Raw genomic sequence first — 24,895 nt, forward strand, 5'->3', positions numbered from 1 at the left:
TGCAACATCAACTCTCCTTGATTCAAAGCTCAAGAGCAGAGCTGTGAAGGATCTGTCATCTGAGTCTTTTCACCCGAGCATCTCCTCAAGCACGGGTGAGCTCCTGTGTCTCACAACTTCAACCCCTTCAGGAATTTAAAGCCTCTGCGTTGCCTATCTGTACATTTTACAAATGCTTTCATTGTTCTTATTAACTATTTATGGTTTAAGTCCAACGTGTCTGATTTGTTTTTACTGTGAGCTCTAAAGTCTGACTGTTTTATGTAGACCATCCTAGAAGGGGTTAAAAGAAGTTTTAAAATTCACAACTCAGACAAATCACAACAACACAGCAGAACAACTAAAGGGAGATTTGACCAACGATGGTATTTCACCATCTGAATTAGAGGCAAACAAAGGAAATCAGGATTACTGTAAAAAGCAGTGAAATGACTCTTTATTAAATGCAGAATAAGATGTTGTGGATCTTGCAAACAGATAAAAAGTTATTTGTTTAAGCCTTTGTACATGAACATCCAACAATTGTGAACAGGATGATCTAATGTGACTTGCTGAAATGGACCGACCTGCAGTCACCACCACTCCTGCAGGTTTCTGCTGCTAAATGCACTCATGCATTGCAGCAATGTAACTGTGGAAGCGGAGTTCTGCTGCACAGTCTGCAGGGTTCTGAGTACTGAGTGCGGCTCTGGCTGACAGTGGATCCTGCACCTCCAGCTGCCTGTAGAACATTGCAGTTAAACAATCTTCCTGCTTTAGTATTGCATGTTAGCCAACCTTAATCCAGTTAGGAACTGAATCATAGTTTTTCTTTTCAACTATGGATTTGTACAAAAATATACTAAAACCTGTAATTTTTTGAAAAACACTCGAATTAGCAAAAAAAACAACTTTCTGTGTCTCTGACAGAAAACAATGATTTGACTTAAGCAGGGTGTTAAAGTGATAGGGCTCACTAATGCCTGCTGAGGTTCTGTCTCAATGTTCTGACTTTATTTTTATCCTGCAGAAACCTTCAGGTTTACCCTCTGCACATCCTTCCAGACCGATGGTGATGGTCCTAGTGTGGTTTATTTAAAACCCTGGTCATCATCATCTCCGTGTCCCATTCTGGTCCACTTCCTGCATGGTATCTTTGATCCAGCTCAGAAAGTTTCCCAGTCTGGTGTAAACGCCGTATTTTCCCTGAGCGGCACATTTCTCTCCCCAGCTGACAATCCCAGTCAAAAACCAAGTTCCTCTGTAGTGGACCACAAACGGGCCGCCGCTGTCTCCGCTGCAGGCGTCCATGCTGGTGTCTAGGTAACCTGCACAAAACATGTTGTCTGTGATCACCTGCAGGATGCATAGGGAGGAGGAGGGTTAATAAGTTCACACTGGACTGAAAGGTAAGGGGTTAATCATTTTAAAATCACAGCTTTCAACAGGAAAACAACCTTCTCTCCTTGAAAACTGGCTCAGAGTTTATCTGTTCTTTCTTTCTAGATGAAACAACTAAAGGAGCTACATCCATTAACATTTACTTTTCCTTCCCATAGAAAGTACTCCTGGATCAGTGCTTCTTTGTTCTCTTTGTGTCTCTGCTCTGTTCTCTCAAACCTCCAGTCGGTCGTGGCAGATGGCCGCTCACACTGAGCCTGGTTCTGGTTCTGCTGGAGGTTTCTTCCTGTTAAAAGGGAGTTTTTCCTCTCCACTGTCGCTACATGCATGCTCAGTATGAGGGATTGCTGCAAAGTCAACACCAGTGACTGTCCACTGTCTCTACATGCTCATCCAGGAGGAGTGAATGCTGCAAGTCACTGACTGGATGCAATCTGCTGGGTTTCCTTAGATAGAAAAACTTTTTATCCAATTTGAATAAATAACTGAATCTGACTGAACTGTTCAATGATTAGGATTAATTGGAATGTATGAACTTGACTGTTGTGAAGAACCTGGAGACGACATGTGTTGTGAATTGGTGCTATATAAATAAACTGAATTGAATTGAATTTAAAACTAAAAAACTAGTTAAAAACCTGCATAAAGTTGCAGACACCTGTGCAGGTACACAAAGATTAGTTACTGGGAAGAACAGTAGCACCTCCTACTGGTAAACAAGTTGCATATCAACCAAGCTGAAGTCTGAGTTCAGTAAAGCTCAGTCAGCTAAACATCTGGAAAATGTCCTGCTTTAAATTTTTACTAAAACATACAAATATCTGAGTTTTCCTCTGAGGATGAGGTGAATGATGCATTTTTTTTTAGTAAATCACAAGATCAACTTATTTTTAAGAAGTGTGCTCAGAGGCCGAACATGTATTTATATGAACTCAGAAGTAAAATCTTCTCCTGCAGCTGGAAACGTGAATTTCTGCAGAATAAACACGCCCTGATTTCAGATCAGCTCAACACTGCCCCCTGCAGGTGCATGTGATGCAGTCAGGTGCAGCAGATCACCTGTTCAGTGGAGGCAGAACACGCCTGGTCGCTGACCACCGGCAGTGTCACCTTCCTCAGGAAGCGGGAGGAGCTGCCCAGGTACTGAGTGGCCCCCCACCCCGTTACCACGCCCCGGGTCTCGTCCTGAACACAAACACACAGTCAGAACCTGAAAGCTTCATCAACAAGACATGTCTGAAACTGGGTTACCCTCAGCAGATATCCTGACAGGTGGGAGTCCGGCAGGCAGGCTGGTACTGCTGTGGGGCCCCTGATGACGGGCTCGGCCAGGTAGAGGAGGGCGATGTCGCTATCGAAGGTGAAGGTGTGGAAATGTGGATGGACAATGATCTCCTGGATCTTTATCGTCTGCTCGCCTGGATCAAGACGTTTTTTATCATAGTTGCCTGAAATAAATTATTAGCTAAATGAATAAAAGTATTTGTGTTCAAAATGAAACCCAGTCTTGTTTTGCCCCCCTTGTGAAATCATGAATTGACCCTCTTTTTCAAGAATGTTCACTAACTACATCCAGGCCTGATTACTGCAGCAAAATCAGAAAGTACCTTAATTAGAACCTGTCTGGCAACATGGAAGACTTTTATTCTAAATGCGCATCAGCAACTTATCCCGGAGGTCACGAAAGAACCCAGAACAACATCAAAATCGAAAGATCTCCAGCCTCACTTAGGTCAGCATTGGAGGACCAAAAACATCTTGATAATCTCCAAGAGTTCTGGGAAAATATTTTTCAGAAAGATAAAGTCAACCTTTATTGAACATCTGGAGTGAAACTAGCAGCATCTCAGAAAAAGATCATTATACTGACAATCGAACATGGTGATGGTAGTGTCAGGATCTGGAGTTGTTTTGCTTCTTCAAAACTCTGACTACTTTTTGTCACTGACAGAACCATAATTTATCCTCTCTAGCAAAAAATGGTGAGGAAGATGTTCCAACCATCAGGCTGTAAACGCTCCAGCTCACTTACATTCTGCAGCACTGGCTCAGAAAAGGAAAATCAAGGCTTTGTAGTGACCTAGCCAAAGTCCAAACTTAGATCTGCTTGATGGGCTGTGGTATGACCTTAACAGGGGCATCACATCCAAAACTCCTTCAATGTCACGAAGTCAAAACAATTCTGCAAAGCAAACAGTAAACCAGCCTATCAGTCCTGACTGTGGTGCAAACAGAGATCAATCAGAACTTGCTGATGGCTTCTGTGTTTCCACGAGTATTTGTTCTGGTCCACCAGGCCCTTCTGGGACAGGAACAGGAACCAGTTACTGCAGGTCTTTTAGACTAATGGTCCCACCACCTTCTCACCTACAGTGACGTGGTCTGCAGAGTCTTCGAAGCAGTGAGCTGCAGAAAGGACCCATCGATCTGAAACCAGGGTTCCTCCACAGAACCCAGACCCATCTGACCTGTGGATCAGAACCTGAACATACAAACATATACTTTGATAAAGGTCCCACTCTGGCAGACAAACATAGAATGAAGGAAGACATAATTCAGAATCTTCAATCTGTAACATGATTTGATTCATCAGTAATTAGTAGGAGAAGACTGTTGCTGTCCCACCTGCCAGGGACTTCCTCCTCTACTCTCCAGGTTTCCTCCCACGATACGATGAGATCGATCCTGCTCCACTTGTCCCCCCAGCTCAGTCTTGTTTCCACTTGTCGCACCTAATGTTGAGTTTGTTGTCATGGGCTCCTCAGACGATTCTGTTTTGTTGTGTTCATGAACTTCACTGTTTGTGCTGTTATAGTCCAACATGGTGTCCATTGCCATGGTTAGGTTTGTGTCTTCAGAGAGATCCAACAAGGAGCGACTATAGAACAACCCTGTCCTCTGCTGTCTGCCACAGGGTAACTCCACTGGATGGTAAAACAAGTTCAATGAGTCTCAACACAAAAGTCAGCCAGACTAAAGGTAGAGTTGTGACCAGGAGCACAGGCAGTGCTTACTTATTAGACAGGTAAATTAGAGCAAATCAAGTAACTTGATCTGCCTGTCAGGGCCCATATTCCCGAATATCCTAAGAGTCCCAGTTCACCAATGATAGAATTTAGAATATATATATATATATATATATATATATATATATATATATATATATATATATATATACCTATCTATCTTGTTTAATGAGGTTTAGTTTGGTAAAACGACCAAAATAAAAGGTGGAGAAAAGCGAAGTGAACAGAGGAGCAGAGCCTGCTGGTGGAGGAGAAGAGAGGAGTGTTAAAGGTAGATTTGGTTCTGGGATCACGGTGGGAACCAACAGACATTCCCAGTAGATCAATGTGTCGTTCCCTCTGCTTTCAGCACCAGCCTGGAATGTGAGCAGCTCTGGTTCCTGCTGCATTCAGAAGCTAGAGAGGAGATAGCAGCACCAGAGAACTTCTCCACAGATGTTGGAGATGATCATTTAGACTGAGGCTGTTGACATCATCATGAACAATACAGCAGATACTGATTCACCTCATTTACATCTTGTTATGATTTAGGGTTTTTTGGTTTCAGGTTTTTTCCTTATATGTTTTTCACTGCTCAAGTTTTGAATCATGCTTCTGTTTATTATTTTTCTGGTCATGTTTTAGTCTTGTTCATGTTTTGTTAAGTTTGGTTTTGTTTGTATATTAGAGTCTCAGTTTTTGCCGCAGCCACGTTTTGTTCTGTCTGTCAGTTAAGTTTATTCGGTTCACCTGCTCCAAGTTAATCTGTCTCCTTGCTCCACCTGGTTTTCACTCCATATATACACACCTGTTCAGTTAGTCATCACAGAAACATTTCTCAAACCAAGTCTTGTTTTTTTGATCATGCCATGCCTGTCTTGCTTGCCTGTTTGCTGTTTTGTTCCTTCCTCCTGCAGTGAGTGAATGTTTGTTATTAAACCTTTTTACTTACCGACATGCTGCCTTCTACTCTGCATTCTGGGGTCCTATATCTCGCAAGTTGTAACAATCTTCCTGCTCTGGATATAGTGCTCAGATTATTGGACTGTTGGATACACTTTCTATTTATGTATTTATCTATATTCTTTCTAAATTTATACATATTTTTGAGTTTTTCCATTTTTTGCCAAATGTTTATTTTTGAAAGTATTTTACTGTCTGTAAATATTTAAATAATTCTGTACTTTTTTGTTTCTATATTTATTTATCCTTACTAATATTACCTTACTAGAGGTTGACCTTTAACCTCTTCTGCTGCTGAAACTATTTCATTTCCCCCTGGGGGGATGATAAAGTTGATCTTATCTATCAATTCAATTCAGTTTATTTCTATAGCACCAATTCACAACACATGTCGTCTCAAGGTTCTTCACAACAGTCAGGTTCATACATTCTAATTAATCGTAACCATCAAACAGTCAGATTCAGTTATTTATTCAAATTGGATAAAAAGTTTTCTTATGGTGCGTTCACACCGAACGTGGATTCTGCGAATATTTCGCTTCATTTGTGTGCTTTTGTCCGCTTCACATTCCGCGTGAACTTCGCGTTGCCATTTGGCAACAAGCGGCAACGTTTCGCCGCGTCATCAAATAGGAGGAGCTTCCATCTGTTGTTTGCTGGTTTCAACTGAACGTGGGGGACATGGATTTCATGGATAATTACAGTGTTTTACCGGTGGAGAGCCGAAAAACGCCGACGTCGACGTCCCTGGGTTCACCAGATTCTTCAGGGACGGGAACAGTTCGGAGATTACCACCACTTATTCCAGGAGCTGCGTCTGGATGATGATTGATTTCAGCAGTACTTCCGTCTATCCAGGACCCAGTTCAAAGATCTGCTGTCCCGTGTTGGGAGACGAATCGGCCTCCGGGACTCCAACTACTGGCGTATATCCCCGCTGCTGAACGCCTGTCCATCTGTCTTTGGTGAGTAAATAAATCTCAGCTCAGTAAAAAAAAACAGCTGATTTTTAATGTCCACATCTATAATATAAGATATTTGTGCCTAAACATAACCAGGCCAGGTCCTTTCTGTACTTGTATCGGTAAAAGTAATTAGTTGAGTCATACAACTCTGGCTTGCCGCACACCGCCACTATGATCTGGTCCTCCATCTTCAATGACAACCGCTTCTTCTCTGCTGTGGTCCTTCACCCTACGTCACAGCCACATCCAGTCCCTGATTGGTTGACGAGACGCAAATTTAGGAAAAAGTTCAGATTTTTCAACTCGTCCATCGCTCTCGCTCCGCTCCAGCTTCGCTCGGTGCGCCTTCCACACCGCGTCCTCTGTCTCCTTCGCACCGCGCCGCGCCGCTGTGCTCCGCTCCTGAACACGCCTCTACATAAGGATAACATGTAAATTGGCCGCTCCTATCGCAGAATCCACTTTTGGTGTGAACGCAACATATGTCATTCCCAAGACGAATTGATGCTGTATTGGCCGCAAAAGGAGGCCCTACACCATACTAATAAATTATTGTGGTCTAAAACCAGGTGTTTCAGTTTCATTGTCCAACCTCTGTATCTCCTTTAGTCGTTTCACCTAGAAAGAATGAACAGATAAACTCTGACCCAGTTTTCAAGGTCTCTATATTATTATTGAATGTTTGTTCTAGAAGTTTATGTTCTCATTAACTGGACTGTTTAGGGGGTGGATCCCTGCACCATTCTCAGAGTTTTCTTAGAATCACGTCACTAGCAGCTACTTTTAATCTCAGGATTTTTTTGGGAATATGGGTCCTGGTTATTTGCATGTCACAGATCAGATTGCCACTATTTGTCTGAGATCAGATCAGGTGTGCCCAAATCAGAAAATGTGTGTCTCAGAAAAAATCATGTTTGTCTTAGATGTCAGGATCAGGTATCCACAGTTTGTTACCTGTTGGTGTGCAGGTCTTTCCATCAGTCTCCAGTTTAAATCCATTAGCACAGCCACATTGAACACCAGCGCCCCCTGTCAGGTCTTTACAGTACTGCAGGCAGCCACCATTTCTATTGCGACACTCTGACACCTCTGAACACAGCACAGACACAGGTACAAAATGTGGGATATCTGATGTGTCACGGGCCGACAGTTGTTGTTTATCCGAGTAACAGAGGGTTTTTTGCCTGAGTTGCAGGTCTTGCCGTGGAACCCAGGAGGACAAAGACACAGAAAGTCTTCTCGGTCCTGAGTGCAGATGCCTCCGTTAAGACAGGGGTTGGTGTGACAGGGATTCAGATCTGCGACACAGATAAGACACACTCAATGACAGGTAGATTCTTTCAGCAGACAGTGATGTCACCAGTCAGTGTGATGTCACCAGACTGAGTGATGTCACCTGACAATGGCACATACCAAGATAATGGGATCAGATGGAGCAACTAATGTGGCTGCATTATACCGATGATTCAGCTTTAAATTCAACAAGAAAACCTGTGGCACAATGTGATTTGATGACATGAAGTCGTGTGATTGGAGGATCAGGTCCAGACCAGCTTCTGACAGCTGCTGGAGGGTTTTATAAAAACAGTTTAGTCCTGAGGTGACTGACCTTTACAGGGATATATCAGACACTTTGGTTGATGGTCTCAGTGATGGTTTTACTCACTTTTGTATCTGTACCAAAACTCCATCTGTGGATGAGAAGATTCAGAGTTAATACCTGCAGAGAAGAAAGCCAAGCAGCAGCAACTAAAACTGCAGCAATAGGACCCAGAAAGAAAATCCACCTCCTAACAGTTAGATCCAGGAATTCAGAGGAAAACACAAATCTTAAGGAAAACAGGTCACATCTACAGGTGTCAACCGATCTGATGACCTGGACTAGTTTAATCAAGTCAGAGTAGGATTCAAGTCTGAACAGGCTGAAACTGGTTAAATGAGGAAAAGTGTTGAACAAGACCGAAACAATCTAATCGCTTAGATTAGCAGTGAACAGGTTTATACCAACTATGAAGAAGTCGGGGAAAGTTTTAACTTGTTTTAAGAAGTTCTGAACATAACATTGATAAACTACATCAATAAAAGTTCCATTCAAGAATCTGAAACATCTGGGGAATTCTGGGTCCACACTATGAACCCATGTATGGACCCATCGCCAGCACAACAGTGGCGTACCCACGTTGATGAGACCCTTTCCTGGTTGGGTTCCGGCATGGAGGAAATAATTTCCACATTACGTTCTGGCAATCTTGTCGCCGAGCCGCCACCGTCACAAAGAAACCACGCCCAAGTAACACGGACAACAGCAGAGGTAAGGGAGCCACGCCTCTCTCCACCTGAGATGTTCAGGGGAGACTCAGACCAATATTGAGCTTTTCTAACTCAGTGTGAAATTCATTTTGAGCTTCATCCTTTCCCACTAAACGTTTCAAGGTGGCGTTTGTTATATCTCTGCCGGCAGGAAAGGCAAAACAGTGGGGAACTGCTGAATGGCATAACAGGTCTGCATCTTGTAATCATTATGAAACTTTTTCCAAGGAACTCATTCGAGTTTTTGACCCGGTCATTCCAAGTCGTGAGGCCGCAAGAGGATTATTGTCCCTCAAACAGGGTGATCAGTCTGTCTCAACCTATATAATTGACTTTCATTTGTTGGCAGCAGAGAGCCGTTGGAATGAGGCAGCACAAATGGATGCATTCATGAAAGGATTAAACGAAGACATCATGGATGAGCTAGCGACCCGTGACTATCCTTCTTCCCTGAAACAACTCGAGGATTTGGCTGCTCGCATTGATATTTGGCTGGCAGAGAGAAGGAGGGAGAAGCGACATGAGAAGGGTCGCTCATCATTACCTCAGGTTTCTGCACACCGGTATGAGAGAAGGAGTCGGTCATCTCTCACTGAGGAAAATGATAATTGTGAGCCCATGCAATTGGACAGAACCAAGATTACCCCTGAGGAGAAAGATCGTCAGAGAAGATTCAAGCTCTGTTTTTAATGTGGAGAGAAGGGACATTTAGCACTCAGGTGTCCACTAAAAGGACAGGCTCAGCAGAGGAAGGGAGGTCTCTACTGAGCCGAAGTCAACTATCTGCCTCCTCCTTCTTGTTTCCTGCCCATTTTCCAACCTCTTCTTTGTCTCTCCAGGGGGCCGTGTTTATTGATTCAGGAGCAGATACTGAATTCATGGACGAAACATTCGCAAATAAGAACGGCATAAATCTTATTCCGTCAGCTGACACAAGAAATGTGCTAGCATTGGATGGTCACAACATGAACAATTCACATCTCAGGACGGAGGAGATTACCTTAACAGTTGGAGGAAGGAGACCTATCCGGATTTATCCAAGGTACCGCAAGAATACCATGATTTAAAGGAGGTTTTTAATAAAATCAAGGCCACAGCTCTGCCACCCCATAGACCTTATGATTGTACTATTGATTTGCTTCCTGGCACATCACCCCCTAAAGGCAGAACCTATTCATTGTCTGGTCCAGAGCACAGGGCCATGAAGAGTTATGTTGATGAGGCATTAAAGGCAGGGCACATTCGACCCTCTTCCTCTCCTGCAGGTGCTGGTTTCTTTTTTGTTGGGAAGAAGGATGGTTCATTGAGACCATGCATTGATTATAGAGGCCTTAATGAGATAACGGTTAAAAATAGATATCCCTTACCACTCATGAACACAGCTTTTGATCAGATCCAGGGAGCCAAGATATTTTCTAAGCTGGATCTAAGGAATGCATATCATCTGGTCCAAATCAGAGAAGGAGATGAGTGGAAAACGGCTTTCAACACGCCTACGGGCCATTATGAATACAAGGTCATGCCATTTGGACTTACTAATGCTCCAAGATGTAAGAATAATTAAAGCTGGCCAAACAGGAGGGAGAACTAGAACTATAGAAACTAAACATAAGGGAACTAAGCTACAAAGAATAGTATAAAAGTAATGAACACAGAATATAAATAAACCACAGACGGGAACCAGGACGAGGAGGAACAGAGAAAAAAAAAACAAGAAGAGTGCACTGCGGACCAATACCTAACCATAAATAAACACTAGGAGGCAGTAGAAGGAAAAAAACAATCAGGGGCAGGAGGAAATAAACAACCATGACTACAAAATCAAAACAAAGTCGAAAATGTCCAAACCCAGTGAAAGATGATCTCGCTAGATGGAAATCTCTACCCATATCACTCATGGGCACGGTTGCTTCAATAAAAATGATGGTCTTGCCAAAAATTCAATTACTTATTCTCAGTGATCCCAAATAAACCATCATCTGACTGGTTTAGATCTCTGGACTCGTCCATCACGAAATTTCTTTGGATAGATAAACCCCTGCATAGTAGCTTAAAAGCGCAACAAAAGACTAAAGACAAAGGAGGACTAGATCTGCCTAACTTTCATCATTACTTCTTGGCCAACAGGCTACAATACATCTCAAAATGGTTTAAACACAGTCCTCTAGATGAACCCTGGCTAGACGTAGAACAGATCCCATGCAGACGTACACCCATCTGGAACAACCCTGACATCTTACAGAAAATAATATGATACACTTTCCAGATTGGAGGAGTAAAGGAATTGAATACCTGGAACATTTATTTGAAGGAATTCAGTTAATCCCATTTAATAGATTAATTATACAATATAGGATGGACAAGAATACATTTTTAGAATATCAACAAGTTAAATCTATAATAAAAAATAAATGTAGGCCTACAAACATTGGGTTACAAATGCCACCATGTATACTAGAGTTCCTGAAACTCAATCCCCTGAAATGAATGTCTAAAATATACAGGACCCTGTCTAATATAGATGAATCAATTTCCCTTCCTATTACAAAATGAGAGGTGGACTTATCAACTTTGACCAAACCTTTTGGTCTCAGATATGTTCCAGAACTTTTAAAATGACTAGTAACCCCAGTGTACAATTAATACAATATAAAATCCTTCATAGAGTATACTATACAGGTCAATGGATGTTCAGGATGGGTTTTGCACTGTCTACTGCTTGCTTACACAGTACAGGCAATATACCTGACAATTACATCCACGCACTATAGTTATGTACACCTGTTCAGAGGTTCTGGTGCCTGATATGTGAAACCTTATCAAAGTGTCTGAGATGTAATATTTCACCTTTCCCCTCAGTTTGCTTGTTGTGCAACTTAGAGACAAATTTAGTTCACATGGTTTTCACTGCCTTATGCATCGCTAAGAAAACTATCCTTATGAATTGGAAGAATAAAAACCTTCTTAATATTACCCATTATAGAAACCTTCTGTTGGATTATGTAAGTCTTGAGACAGCCTCTGCCTCCACATCAGATCAATCTCTTTGGGCTCCTTTAATCGGCTCCATCACCTAGTGGAGGTGGCGCACCTTTTGCTTCATCCTGTGGGGTGTTGTTGCGGATGTGGGGGAGCATCTGGGTTTGGGGCATTTGGGCTGTCCCTGGGCTGGGGTCACTGGAGGGTCTAGCCCTGTGGGCTGTGGCCCCGCCGGGATGGGGCTGTGGTGGCTCTCAGGGGCGACATCTGGTGGCTGTATTTGGTGCTTTTGGGGAGCCTGTGCCGGCGGACAAAGGTTACTGGCCTGGTGGCCGTGCTGCTCCAGGGCCCTTTTGCTGCCTGAACCAAACACACCCTCTCCAGCCATGAATAAAATAAACTTAACTGTGCAACAGAATATATTTAATGCCCACTGACACTGTAGCAACCAGGCCCAAAATGTTGTTATTGTAAACTTCCAGGACAAAATACCTAAAACACCTAAATTGGTCAATTGATAACAGTGGCTCTGATGTCAAAGTGTGTCTTACTGTGGTTTCGTGGGTCTTAAAGATCTCAGCTGCCTCCTCTTGGGAGCAGCGCTCTTCATAGCACTCCCTCTCCAGGTTTCCTGGTAACATCTCTTCCAGAGAGAAGGAGTTGGCACGTCGCCTCCTAGTGGAGGATTGCAGCACCTGCACAGCAGATAGCTTGTCGAGGAAGACTAAGGAGTAAACAAAATTTTACTCAGACGTCCATTTCACACTGACTGCTGCTGTGTTTAATTATCAAACAGTGAAGACGGTCGTGAGTGATTTAATAGTCTGAAGCTCAGTTAAAGACTCCAGTGTCAGAAGAAGGTAACGACGTCACAATTCGCCGCAGTTGCTATAATTTGGCTTTAAAATGTGGATCTGAAAAACAAAGGGTCATGTCGGTCAGACTCTCACCTGAACATTGGACCAGCATGGAGCAGCTCAGCAGGAAGGCTAGAGTCAACAGCATGAACGACATGTCTGCCTCCTCAGGGTCTGTCCGCAGGTGAAATGAAGGTCCAGCTGACTTTTCACCACAGTTCAAACATTTGCTCAGCAGAACAGGGAACAACTGTGGATGAAAGTCCAACCCGAGTTCTGACAGACTTTGTTTTTCATCACTCACCGTTAAAGACAGGAAGTTGGAGGTCACCTTCTGAGGAAGAATACCTGTGGCTCAGGTAAAGAGTGACTGGATTGTTTATTGGTGTAGGAAGAACCCACATCCTGTAAAACAAGCTGCAGGGAACACTGAGCCCACTGTGATTTCACCCTCAGAGTTTACATCCTAACCTGGACTTATTTATTCATCAGAACTGAATCAAACAAGTCATAAAATAAATTTCAATTCAATTCAGTTTATTTATATCGAGCCAATTCACAACACATGTCGTCTCAATGTTCTTCACAACAGTCAGGTTCATACATTCCAATTAATCCTAATCATCAAACAGTCAGATTCAGTTATTTCTTCAAATTGGATAAAAAGTTTTTCTATCTAAGGAAACCCAGCAGATTGCATCCAGTCAGTGACTTGCAGCATTCACTCCTCCTGGATGAGCATGTAGAGACAGTGGACAGTCACTGGTGTTGACTTTTCAGCAATCCCTCATACTGAGCATGCATGTAGCGACAGTGGAGAGGAAAAACTCCCTTTTAACAGGAAGAAACCTCCAGCAGAACCAGAACCAGGCTCAGTGTGAGCGGCCATCTGCCACGACCGACTGGAGGTTAGAGAGAACAGAGCAGAGACACAAAGAGAACAAAGAAGCACTGATCCAGGAGTACTTTCTATGGGAAGGAAAAGTAAATGTTGATGGATGTAGCTCCTTTAGTCGTTTCATCTAGAAAGAAAGAACAGATAAACTCTGAGCCAGTTTTCAAGGTTAGAGTCTGAAAGAGAGCACATAGAGTTAGTTACAGTAGAAGCTCAGTCAGTAGCCATGTCTAGGAGAGAGAAAGGGTTAAACACTAAAAGACAGGGCCATGTGGATCATCTGTAGAAGGTGAGCATTAAGTTGTTGCCAGCAGAAGCTCGGACGATGCCCCTCTCCAGAAAGGTGTCACAGGTAGACACAGAGTCAGGCCAGGTGTAGCTTCTAGGAAGAGAAAACAGAGAACAAAGTTAAAAGCTGAAATAACAGCAAATAATGCAAAATTGGAGAGTAGTGTGAGAATGTAGCGAAGAGGGTGAAAGTGGTCATTATGTCCTCCAGCAGTCTAAGCCTATAGCAGCATAACTACAGAGATAACTCAGGATAACCTAAGCCACTCTAACTATAAGCTTTATCAAAAAGGAAAGTTTTAAGCCTAGCCTTAAAAGTAGACAGGGTGTCTGCCTCACGGACTAAAACTGGGAGCTGGTTCCACAGGAGAGGAGCCTGATAACTAAAGGATCTGCCTCCCATTCTACTTCTAGAGACTCTAGGAACCACCAGTAAACCTGCAGTCTGAGAACAAAGTGCTCTGTTAGGAACATATGGACCAATCAGATCTCTGATGTATGATGGAGCTAGATCATTAAGGGCTTTATATGTGAGGAGGAGAATTTTAAATTATATTCTGGATTTAACAGGGAGCCAATGAAGGGAAGCTAAAGTAGGAGAAATATGATCTCTCTTTTTAATTTTCATCAGAACTCTTGCTGCAGCATTTTGAATCAGCTGAAGGCTTTTAACTGCATTTTGTGGACATCCTGATAGTAAAGAATTACAATAGTCCAGCCTTGAAGTAACAAATGCATGGACTAGTTTTTCAGCATCACTCCTTGACAGGATATTTCTAATTTTGGCAATGTTCCGGAGGTGAAAGAAGGAAATCCTAGAAAGCTGTTTAATATGGGATTTAAATGACATGTCCTGGTCAAAGTTAACACCAAGGTTTTTTACTTTATTATCAGAGGTCAATTTAATGCCATCCAGGTTAAGTGATTGACTAAGCAGTTTATTTTTTAAAGACTCCGGTCCAAAGATGACAACTTCTGTCTTGTCTGAATTTAGAAGCAGAAAATTTAAAGTCATCCAAGTTTTTATATCTTCAAGACATGCTTGTAGTCTATCTAACTGGTTGGGTTCATCAGGATTTATGGATAAGTAAAGCTGAGTATCATCAGCGTAACAGTGAAAATGTATCCTATGCTGCCTGATAATTTGACCTATTGGAAGCATATATATAGTAAAGAGAATTGACCCAAGTACTGAACCCTGTGGTACTCCACAATTAACCCTGGAGTTTAAAGATGATTTATCATTTACATGAACAAACTGGAATCTGTCAGACAGATAAGATTTAAACCAGCCTAGCGCTGTTCCCCTGATCCCTACAGCATATTCCAGCCTTTCTAAGAGAATATTATGGTCGACTGGATCAAATGAAGCACTGAGATCTAACAGAACCAGAACAGACACAAGTCCATTATCTGAGGCCATAAGAATATCATTAGTGACTTTCAGCAGAGCTGTTTCAGTGCTATGATGAGCTCTGAAGCCTGACTGAAACTCTTCAAACAGGTCATTGCTGTATAAATGTTCACATATTTGATTAGCAACTATTTTCTCAAGAATTTTAGATAAGAATGGAAGATTGGATATAGGTCTGTAATTTATTAAATCATCTCGATCAAGAGAAGGTTTCTTAAGTAAAGGTTTAATTACAGCTAACTTAAAAGCCTGTGGTTCTGATCCATTTACTAAAGATAGATTAATCATATCTAAAATGGGGCTGGTAATCAGAGGGAACACTTCCTTAAATAATTTGGTTGGGATTGGGTCTAACATACAAGTTGAAGGTTTAGATGAAGCTAATATTTCTGATAACTCAGGAAGCTTCACAGGATCAAAACAGTCCAAACACAAATCAGGTTCTGCAGTTATTTCCAATGTTGTCTCACTTGCTGAGGATGAAGTAATCATCTTCAGGAGTATGTCAAAGATTTTATTTTTAATAGAATCAATTTTATTTAAGAAGAATCCCATAAAGTCATGACTGCTAAGAGCTAAGGGAATGGATGGTTCAACAGAGCTATGACTCTGTGTAAGTTTAGCAACTGTACTAAAGGGAAACCTAGGATTATTCTTGTTCTCTTCTATTAATGATGAGAAATAAGCTGTTCTAGTTTGGTGAAGTGTCTTTTTATACAACAGTAGGCTATTTTTCCAGATTAAGTAGGAATCCTCTAGGTGTGTAGAGCGCCATTTTCTCTCCAATTTTCTAACATTGTGCTTTAAAGTACGCAGCTCTGAATTAAACCAAGGAGCTAGCCTCCTATGAATAAATACCTTCTTTTTCAAGGGGGCTGCATTGTCTAATGCATCACGCAATGATGAAGAAACACTATGAACAAAAGAATCAATTTGTGAAGGAGCAGAAACAGAATTATTGCCCTCCATTGTGCTTTTCAGTGATAATGAGGAAATTAAAAGTGGAACAGATTCTTTAAAGGTTGTTACAGCATCGCCTGATAATGATCTACTATAATGAAATTTTCTTTCAGGTGTGGAGAACTCGGTTAAATTAAACTCAAAGGTTATTAAGAAATGGTCAGACAGGACAGGGTTATGGGAAAATATTGTTATGTCTTTACACTCAATGCCATATGTCAACACAAGGTCCAGAGAATGAAGACAAAGGTGGGTAGGTTTGTTAATGTTTTGAGCAAAGTCAATTGAGTGTAAGATAGCATTAAATACTATATTTAGGCTATCACTTTCAACGTCAACATGAATGTTAAAATCCCCCACTATAATAACTTTATCTGTATTTAACACTAAATCAGATAAAAGGTCTAAAAACTGATCTAAAAATTGAGAGTAAGGACCTGGTGGACGGTACAAATCAACAAACAGAAGTGGTTTTAGTGCTTTGCAATTTGGATGAGGAAAACTAAGGATTAAATATTCAAAAGAGTTGTAGCTGTTTCACAAAGGGTTTTTTCATGTTGCAGCCATATTTTATCTGACTTCATGCTTTGGGTGCCGGTTAATCCAATGATATTTATCAGCAGTTCTGGAGGTTCTACAGTTTGGACTTTCATTCCTCAGCTGTTTCATGTCAGGTGTTCTTCTAGCCTAGAGTAACATGAAGATGTTTTTTAGCACCAAAGGTGTTCACAAACTTTCATGAGAACATTTGGTCATTACAAGAAATGCATCTTCAGAGCATTAACACAGAATGTCAGCGAGGTCCCAACAAACCTGCTGCAGAATCTGGTTCCATTCAAGGTACCAACATTAATAAAACTCAAGCTGTACTGGGACATGAGGACATTTTTATTAAAATGTATTAGTTCTGCCGGGTTTTCATCCATCTCAGAACCAGAGGAGAATCATCCAGTTTCTCAGTTTTATCTCCACCAAACTCTACATCAGGATGCATTTACTTACCGTCGGAAACTGGGACTCTGTCTTGACATCACCAACAAAATATGATCTGTAGTTTTATTTTTCTGCTAAACTTGAGAAACAACTCAGCTTATCTGGTTCTAATCAGACTTTCTTTAATGTGTTCTAGTTCCAACCAGGGTACAACCAGTTCTAAATGGGGTTTCATTCGGGCATGAACTGGTTTCAGACTTGAAACCAGTCTGAACCAGTTCCTGGACTGAAGCTCCAGAAACCCTTTACCCAGGATTCTGGCTGCGGTGTCTTCTTTATTAATGAGATCTGGGTTGTCATAGTTTTACGGAGTTTAGGTTTCAGTCCTAATTCAGGAACCTAGTCAAGCAGACATGCTGGTTTAGTCTGAGATGTTTGGTTGGACCAGTGATAACTTCCAGGACCATTTAGTACCGGTCTTCCACGGTTCACAGCACATGATGTTTGCTGTTTGAAACCTTAAGTTTGACTGAGAGAAGCTAAAAGAAAAACCAGCAGCTTTTCAGAGGAGACATGAAGTTTATTACCCACACGTTTCAGTGGTTCTCTGTATTTACAGTGACAGCCCTGCAGGGGGTGCTCCTACAACCAGAACAGTGTCAGCTTTTGGTCATAAATTACACAATAAATAGACGCATGATGAGCGTAGTACAGCAACATGTCAACATGCCCTCGAGCAAGGCACTAAGGAGGAGGAGGACGCCTGGGCATCAGACACATCTGGATGTGGATGTTTTAGGGTGTGGATACAGAGGTTAAAAAATCTGAAACATTATGATCCAGACCTGCACATATCTGGATGCAGAATTTGAAAGCAGGACTCAGAAGTGTCTGGGTCTAGAAATTTAAAGGCTTTAAAGAAGCATTTAAATGTGAGGAAGAAGACACAAACATCTAGATCAAGAATCTGAAACATCTAGACACTAAAACATTGAAACATCTGGGGGATTCTGTGTCTACACTTTAAATTACTTGGATAAGGATTCAGAAATATCTGGAATCAGGCACAAATATCTGGATCAAGAGTGACACATTTTGAAAGAAAACATCTGAAGTCAAACTAGAACATCTTGATTTGGACATCTGGATCCAGAGGTGAAAAGATCTGTAATAAACTTTGGACACTAAAATACTAGCATCCAGGACCAGAAACATCTGGATACAGATCCAGACCTGTACATATCTGGATCCAGATCCAGAACCAGGTCCAAACCTGTACATATCTGGATCCAGAATTTAAAAGATTTCAAACAGGACTCAAGCTGTCCGGGTCCAGACCATGAAATGTTTTAATAAAGATTTAGAAATCTTTGGGACCAGACACAAAACATCTAGATCAAGAATCTGAAACATCTGGAGCAGGACTCTGAAACATCTGGGGTCACACTCAAAAGCATTTGGACCAAGATGTTTAACAGTCTGGACCCAGCAGTTAGACATCTGTAATAAGACTCAGACACTGGAATATACCTGTATATTTTAGAGTCAAGTCCCTAAAACAGCTGGTTCCAGAATCTGAAAGATGTAGACAGGGACTCCGAAATGTCTGGGTCCAGTATGTGAAATGCTTGGATGAAGATTTGGAAACATCTAGAACAAAAATCTGAAACAACTGGACAATAAAACAGACACATGTGGTTTCTGAAGTATCAGAAACAGGATCTGGAAAGGCTCCTGATTAGAACTGGAACCACAAGAAAACATTTGGAGTGATTGTTGCAAACATTTGGAACAAGGTTTACAAAAATCTTAATCTAGAATCTGAACCTATCAACTGTAGAACAACAAAGATCTATATAAAACAAGCTTTATCACTCAGACACACCATGAAGGCTGATCCGGAGCCTCTGTTCTGATCCGAGACCCGCTGCAAGCTTCAGTTATACATCTCTGATACTTGCCGACTGACCTCAGATCAGCTGGTGTGTCTTTAAGGCACCGATTGATAAATGTTTTGGTAAACTCTTGAAATCTCCACCAGATTGGTCAGAAATGTTCAGTCTGTGATTGATCATCACCTGCTGGTGCATTCGAGGACCGTGGGACATCAGAGTCTCCATGTGGCAGATACAAGCTGCTGACTAAGCCTGAGGGTCTTTCTGATATTTCAGCAGAACATGAACCCGGAAGTCCATGTCCAAAGCTCAGTCTGGGTTCTGACACAGGTCTGGCCCTCGATATTAGACCGAGTCCAGGCCTGAGACGGGTTCTTGAATCTGTCGGGTTGTTTCAGTTTAAAAATAAACGTTTTTTTTTTTTGTCCTTCAGTTTTGGACCCCAAACCGTTGATAAGACTGAAAATATTTGAAAGTGTTCTGACCGTGTATCATCAGAACCTTGTAGGCGGTTTCTGATTACAAACATTATTAATGCGAGGAAGTCCATCAGGCTGAGAGCATCCAGAAACATAGACACCCCCACAGCTTTCAGTCGGGCCTGGTTTGGGTCCATCTGTCCGCCAGGCGTGATCACCTTGACTGGGTCAGCAGTCCGTCCAGTTGGGTCTCAGTCTGTTCCTCCTGGATGTTGGTTGTTTGAGGACATTAAAGGTTTGATTTTCTCTGAGCTGTTGCTTAAAGGGTTCTGGTGCATCTTAGTGCAAAGGGAGAAACTGGAGAGGTTCTGATGGGTCAGCTGGGTTATGGTGTTCCATGCAGGGTAAACCAGAGGTGGATCTGAGTGATGATGGACCACCACAGTAACTGATTCGTCTTGTGTGAGTAGCAATGCAATGATTCGGTCCTGGCTCACTCTGATCCAGACTTCAGCTTGCAGACCCGCAGCTGGACTTTACTGGCATGGCTCGGCTTGAACCCAGTCAGGGTTCTGAATCAGTCTGTGAGAAATCTTCACCATCTTAAGACAACTAAAACAGAAACAGAATTCAGAACCAGTCTTTGGTACTGTGTTTGGAACACCTGCAAGAGTGGGCTCTGAGGACTCTGAGGTGGACCTCGTGGTTCTGATCAGGACACATCTGAGTGCTCTGAATAGAGCCAGTCTAATGGTTGTGGACAGTAGTAAAGAACCGAGCAGACTCTGAATTGGACAGGTTGGTTCTGGTTGAAATGAGAAGGCACTGATGAATCATCTGACTGGTTCTTTCTCCAGGTAAGAACTTGGAGGTCCCTATGAAACATCCTGTTCAGTTTATCTGATCCTGGTCTGAACCACTGAGTTATGGACCTAGATCGGTTTTGACTGTGAATGAGGTGGGAGGACAGCAGGCAGCAGCTCCTAGAACAAAAACAAATGCTCAGAGCAGATGAACAAGACTGGGACCAGGACCTGATTCATGAAAATCTGGTCTGACTGGATCATCAGAACCAACCTAGAGGCAGTTAGGCTTCGCTGGCGCTGCTGTTCCTCGTCAGCTCCTTGATGCCCTGCAGGATCCTCTTTATGTGGCCCACCTTCGTCACTCCGAGGTCCTGGAGATGGACAGGAAAGGACCGGGAAAGTCAGTGAGACAAAACATGCCTTGATTCTGCAGACCGCCCCACATCCATCCTGAAACACGACCGACATCCAAACATCTAAACCTTCGTTCATCATCTAACATCCATGTTTAACAACACTCTCTCTCACACATCCTCTCCTCTACCTTCAGGTCTCTCCTCTCCAGGTGGATCAGCTCAGCTCCACGGACATCGTGACCAGTAAATATGTCCTGGTACTCAGATAGACAGAGGAAGTCCAACCAGGCCCCCACTTCCTCTGTCCCCCACTGGTGAACTGAGACACCCACAGGAAGTGGTTCAGACACAAAGGAAAGACCCAAACAGAGAGAAAGACACCTTTTAGCTGTGATTCTGTGATCCCGGGCCCTGTGGACGCAGCTTATAGACAGACTGAAGCACCTGGACGGGTTCAGAGCTCACCTGGCAGGGACAGGGTGGCGCACATCTCTTTGTTCTTGTTGTTTTTGTCTTTCTTGAACTTTGAGACGAGACGGAACTTACCGCTCTGACTCCGCTTGGAAAAATCCGCCAGTGGACCCTGAACAGAGAAAGACCCGAGTCCTGACTCAGCTGAACGGGAACTGAACCCAACCACATGTTCTGAGTGAGGTACAAACACATTTCTGCAGAATCGAGACGTCAGAGGGTGAGGCTTACCTCCTGGTCCGACGGGTCGATGACAGGACACAACCAGGAAACATCAGAAAGACGACGGAGCTCCTGAGCCACAGAACCCAGAGCCGCGTTAAGCTGATCCTGTTGAGGAGGGTCCAACTGCTGCACAGACAGATACAGAACCACTGTCAGAACCCGGTGCAGGGCCACACCTAAAATCAGGGTCAAAGCCTGGACTAGGATTAGACTTTGAACCAGGTTTAGCGAGGACCCGAGCCAGGTCATCAGGGCAGAGAAATCAGTTCTGGGTGAAAAGAACGAGATCAGCAGGGTCTTAGGGGGAACCGAAGACCTGCAGTCTACAACCAGAACCGTACCAAATGATGGGAATGTTGGGGTAAATGAAGAAGCAGTTACCATGGACATCTTTCCAGCCAGGAGCAGCTCGGTCTCGCTGAGCAATGCTTTGACGTCACTGACCATGTGGACCACAGAGCTGCAGCTGAGAGCCTGAAAACACGGAAGCTTCTGGTTAATCGATCAGAACATCATCAAGAGATTTTCCCCAGAAGACACTGTATGTTCAGGTCCTGCTGATGGACAGAACTCTGCTATCATTGGAATTGTTATTCTTTGGACCTCTTTGTGTGTGTTAGGATCAGTGCTTTAAATAGGCCAGAAGGGGGCAGCAGAGGACAGTGGAGAGGAGGATAGTACCTCGGGGCTCTTGGCGTAGACCACGTCCATGGCCTTGGAGCTGGCGTTGACAGCGTGAGCCAGCTCCTGTTCCAAGCTGTGGTGAAACTGGGCCACCTCACGGATACTGAAAGCACCAGAGACAGCGTCAGAGTCCAGCTGGAAGCAGGAGTTAATTAGTTAACGAGGGAAAGAAGGATCTACCTGTGGATGAGGACTCCAGCTGCCTGACCAAACTCACTGATCAGTAAGGCCTCTTCCTCAGAGACGGTCTCTGGGTGGGGGGGCTGAGAGAACTCACACTTCTGTTTGTCCTCCCAGGACTTCAGGGTGTTCTCAAACGCCTGTAAGACATACATATGCACTGACAACCACTGCTGGGCCTGGACCAGAACCTGAACAGAAGGGACCAACAGCCTGCAGAAGGACTCACCCGATCTCTGGTCAGGGTCTGGGTCCGGTTCTTGTGTATGATCTTGATGTATCCAGGAGGCTGAATCCAGGCCTCCCCATCCACCTGAACGGGGACACCCTCGTCCCCAAGGATGGTGATCTTTACGGTCCGACACTGAGGATGTTAGAGACAGAGGACAGGAAGATGGAGGGACATAGAAACATATGGAGAGACAGACGGACAGTTATTCAGGCCGCTAGACAGTTGGTAAGACAGATAGGTGGACAGGCAGAGAGATACTGAAGGTACCTGGGCGATGCGGTGGTGCTGCAGGTTGATGACTCTGGACACAGCCATCTGCATGCTTCCGAACACGGCAACCACCTCCAGAATCTTATCGTCAAAGGACGGCGCCATGAAGGTCTGAGAGACAAACAGACACCGTGACATCACTGGTCAGCTGACCACAGGTCATGTTCCGAAGCCAGGGATTTCCACTCTGACTGATGCTATTTCAGGTCGCATTTGAAACCTGCAGGACGGTGGACACTGAGAGCTGGAGCTGGGAACTGTTGCTGTTCAGGTACTGATCCAGATGTGATCAGTACAGGGATTGTTTAACCCGACAGCAGCAGCAGAACTCAGTGAAACACCATGAACACCAGCAACAGTTTTAACATTAATTTGTTCCTGGAGCCAATAGGTGACAACATCAGATCCAACACGATCCAGACTGATCCACAAGCTGGATGTGAGTGTTGGTATGTGTGGTCGGACCGAACCATCATCAAGAACTTCTACTGTGGAAACCAATGCTTCAAATAACTCTGATGACTTTGTTTAGTCCTGAAGCACACCTGTTCATCAGACTGACCAATCACAGCAGACAGGGACACAGACAGACAGAGGTGGCTGAGTTCTTACATCATCCTCTTTGGTTCCGCCCCAGAAGTTGGTTCCTCCTGCGTAACTCGGGATGTTGAGCACAGCGATTCCCTGCAGACTGGGGAGCGGGATGGGCCGCCCGTCACACTGCAGCAGACACAGAGAACACACTGAGTGACACCTGCAGCCTGTTGCAGCCTCCGCGTCTTACTGTGGTTCTGGTTCTGACCTCCAGCAGGACTCTCTGTTCCAGGTTCTTGTAGGTTCTGTGCAGCAGTTCTTTGGTTCCTAACACTCCGTACCACATCATGTTCTTCGTGCGACTCCTGAACAGACAGAATCACAAACAGAAAATCAGCCAAAAAGAAATCCGTTTAATCAAATCCTTAAAACCGCAGGTTGAAGTTCTGCCCCTTAGCATAATGAAACCTTCACCGTGTTTAACAGCTGGACTCTCATCTGGCCTAATTTTCCCCAGATATACAGACCATACTGATGGGGACCTCAAATGTTCATTCAGTCCAGTTATTTAGCAAACCAAATTCCCAACATTGGAAATGTTTTTCTCACCAGCCTGCAGACAGCGATGACACCGTCTTGTTGGCATCTTCAGATTCTTTTGTCCTTCACGTTACCTTCCACAAACTATACTTCATGCACAAATATTCCAGGTTTACTTTGGGAATCATCTTGGAGCTGAAACCCTGTTTACTGTCTGTCAAACGGTTGCTGCTGGAAACGAAGAGCCAGAAGATCCAAAGTAGCTCCTTGCAGAGTTCTGTGTGTCAATGTGTTGGTGGTTCATCCTTTGAACCTTTTTTCTGGCTGAATGGTTCAGAGGTCAGAATGAAGATGCTTAACAACCAAAACAACATTTGCGAAAAAACCAGGGACTGGGTTGAACTGGAACTGGGTGACTAATCAGCAAAGGTCCAAAGGCCAACCCTGTAAGACCTTCGAGAAGCCTGCAGAACTGCTGAACAGGGCCGCTTTAAAATACGATAGGAAGGTTTGGATCAGAGGAGGCAAAATGGAAAGTTGCAGATGCAGATGTTGTACCTGCACTTCTCCGGGTGCTCGTCTCTCTTGTTGTTGAAATCCAGAGTGATCTTTGCATCCAGTCCTATGCCAAAGTAGTTATTCATGACACACTTCTCCGTGTAGCAGTCCCTGAAACAGAAACACTGCTGTGTTACACGTATGCTTAGCCTAAAGGTAAATGTGTACAGGCAGCGGCCTCACATGTTGTCGGCGTCGCAGCTGAACGGGTCGGCGTTAACCAGCAGCCGACTGACGACTGAGCCGCTCGACAGAGAGCCTGAAACACCCAGACATACAGCTCTCAGACCTCACAGGAACTCGTACATGTGAAGCAGGTGGGTGCATGGAGACAGCATCTTACCTGGATAAAGAATCTTTGTGTTCAGCATAGGCATGTTGTCCCTACTTCCTGTATGGATAGGAAGTGAAGCGGAGCTCCCCAGTGACAGGCTACCTTTATGGATCAGCTTCTCACACGGCGTCTTGCTCACTGAGAACAGAGAGACAAACAGGTGAGCATCTATGTATGTAGAATGAGCCTCACCTGTCCTTAGGACCCAGCCTCACCTCGGCGGCTGCTGCGCTGTTTGGAGCTAAAGGATGACTGCAGGGACGTCTTGTCCTCCTCACCATCTTCCTCCTCCTCTTCTTCCACCAGACCCACCTGCTGCTCAGTCCGACCCACTGTGAATATGTGCTGCTGCTGGGTCTGAGCGTTCTGCTCATCCACAGCTGCAACGCAAAAATAGACATGCCAACACCAGTCACACCTGGAAACACATCAGTCACACCTG

General features: G+C 43.7%; 2 protein-coding genes across 4 annotated transcripts in view; both read right to left on the reverse strand.

Moving 5' to 3' along the window:
• Window positions 1-419: 419 nt before the first annotated feature.
• Window positions 420-12,845, reverse strand: LOC124884100 (coagulation factor VII). Its single transcript, XM_047391740.1, has 11 exons — window positions 12,764-12,845; window positions 12,553-12,633; window positions 12,154-12,326; window positions 7,980-8,004; window positions 7,498-7,611; window positions 7,268-7,402; window positions 4,006-4,304; window positions 3,748-3,862; window positions 2,632-2,828; window positions 2,440-2,565; window positions 420-1,335 (listed from the first exon to the last, which is right to left on the reverse strand). The coding sequence occupies exons 2-11, from the start codon at window positions 12,614-12,616 to the stop codon at window positions 1,093-1,095; spliced, it is 1,491 nt and encodes a 496-aa protein (XP_047247696.1). The 5' UTR covers window positions 12,617-12,633; window positions 12,764-12,845; the 3' UTR covers window positions 420-1,092.
• Window positions 12,846-17,508: 4,663 nt separating this feature from the next.
• The window catches only part of LOC124884148 (diacylglycerol kinase delta-like), a 30,615-nt gene continuing 23,228 nt past the window's right edge, over window positions 17,509-24,895 (reverse strand). For all 3 annotated transcript variants that reach the window (XM_047391845.1, XM_047391844.1, XM_047391846.1), the window contains 16 exons: window positions 24,669-24,833; window positions 24,463-24,591; window positions 24,303-24,378; window positions 24,120-24,230; window positions 23,290-23,386; window positions 23,100-23,207; window positions 22,485-22,598; window positions 22,215-22,349; window positions 21,986-22,125; window positions 21,803-21,908; window positions 21,503-21,595; window positions 21,128-21,247; window positions 20,891-21,008; window positions 20,614-20,744; window positions 20,341-20,440; window positions 17,509-20,246 (listed from right to left, as the gene is read on the reverse strand). In XM_047391845.1, the coding sequence (XP_047247801.1) occupies window positions 20,351-20,440; window positions 20,614-20,744; window positions 20,891-21,008; window positions 21,128-21,247; window positions 21,503-21,595; window positions 21,803-21,908; window positions 21,986-22,125; window positions 22,215-22,349; window positions 22,485-22,598; window positions 23,100-23,207; window positions 23,290-23,386; window positions 24,120-24,230; window positions 24,303-24,378; window positions 24,463-24,591; window positions 24,669-24,833 (1,733 nt within the window). In that variant the 3' untranslated portion in view covers window positions 17,509-20,246; window positions 20,341-20,350. The remainder of the gene's footprint in view (window positions 20,247-20,340; window positions 20,441-20,613; window positions 20,745-20,890; window positions 21,009-21,127; window positions 21,248-21,502; window positions 21,596-21,802; window positions 21,909-21,985; window positions 22,126-22,214; window positions 22,350-22,484; window positions 22,599-23,099; window positions 23,208-23,289; window positions 23,387-24,119; window positions 24,231-24,302; window positions 24,379-24,462; window positions 24,592-24,668; window positions 24,834-24,895) is intronic.

This window comes from Girardinichthys multiradiatus, chromosome 18 (genome assembly GCF_021462225.1).
Source record: "Girardinichthys multiradiatus isolate DD_20200921_A chromosome 18, DD_fGirMul_XY1, whole genome shotgun sequence".
Classification (NCBI taxonomy): domain Eukaryota; kingdom Metazoa; phylum Chordata; class Actinopteri; order Cyprinodontiformes; family Goodeidae; genus Girardinichthys; species Girardinichthys multiradiatus.

Bases quoted from the DNA above. Each gene is read 5' to 3' on its own strand.
- LOC124884100 (XM_047391740.1), bottom strand. From the start codon at position 12,616: ATGTCGTTCATGCTGTTGACTCTAGCCTTCCTGCTGAGCTGCTCCATG. The intron at 8,005-12,153 runs GTAAGACACACT...TCTCATCCACAG, and splicing joins TTAAGACCCACGAAACCACA to ATGGAGTTTTGGTACAGATA. The intron at 3,863-4,005 runs GTGGGACAGCAA...TTGTATGTTCAG, and splicing joins GAGGAGGAAGTCCCTGGCAG to GTTCTGATCCACAGGTCAGA.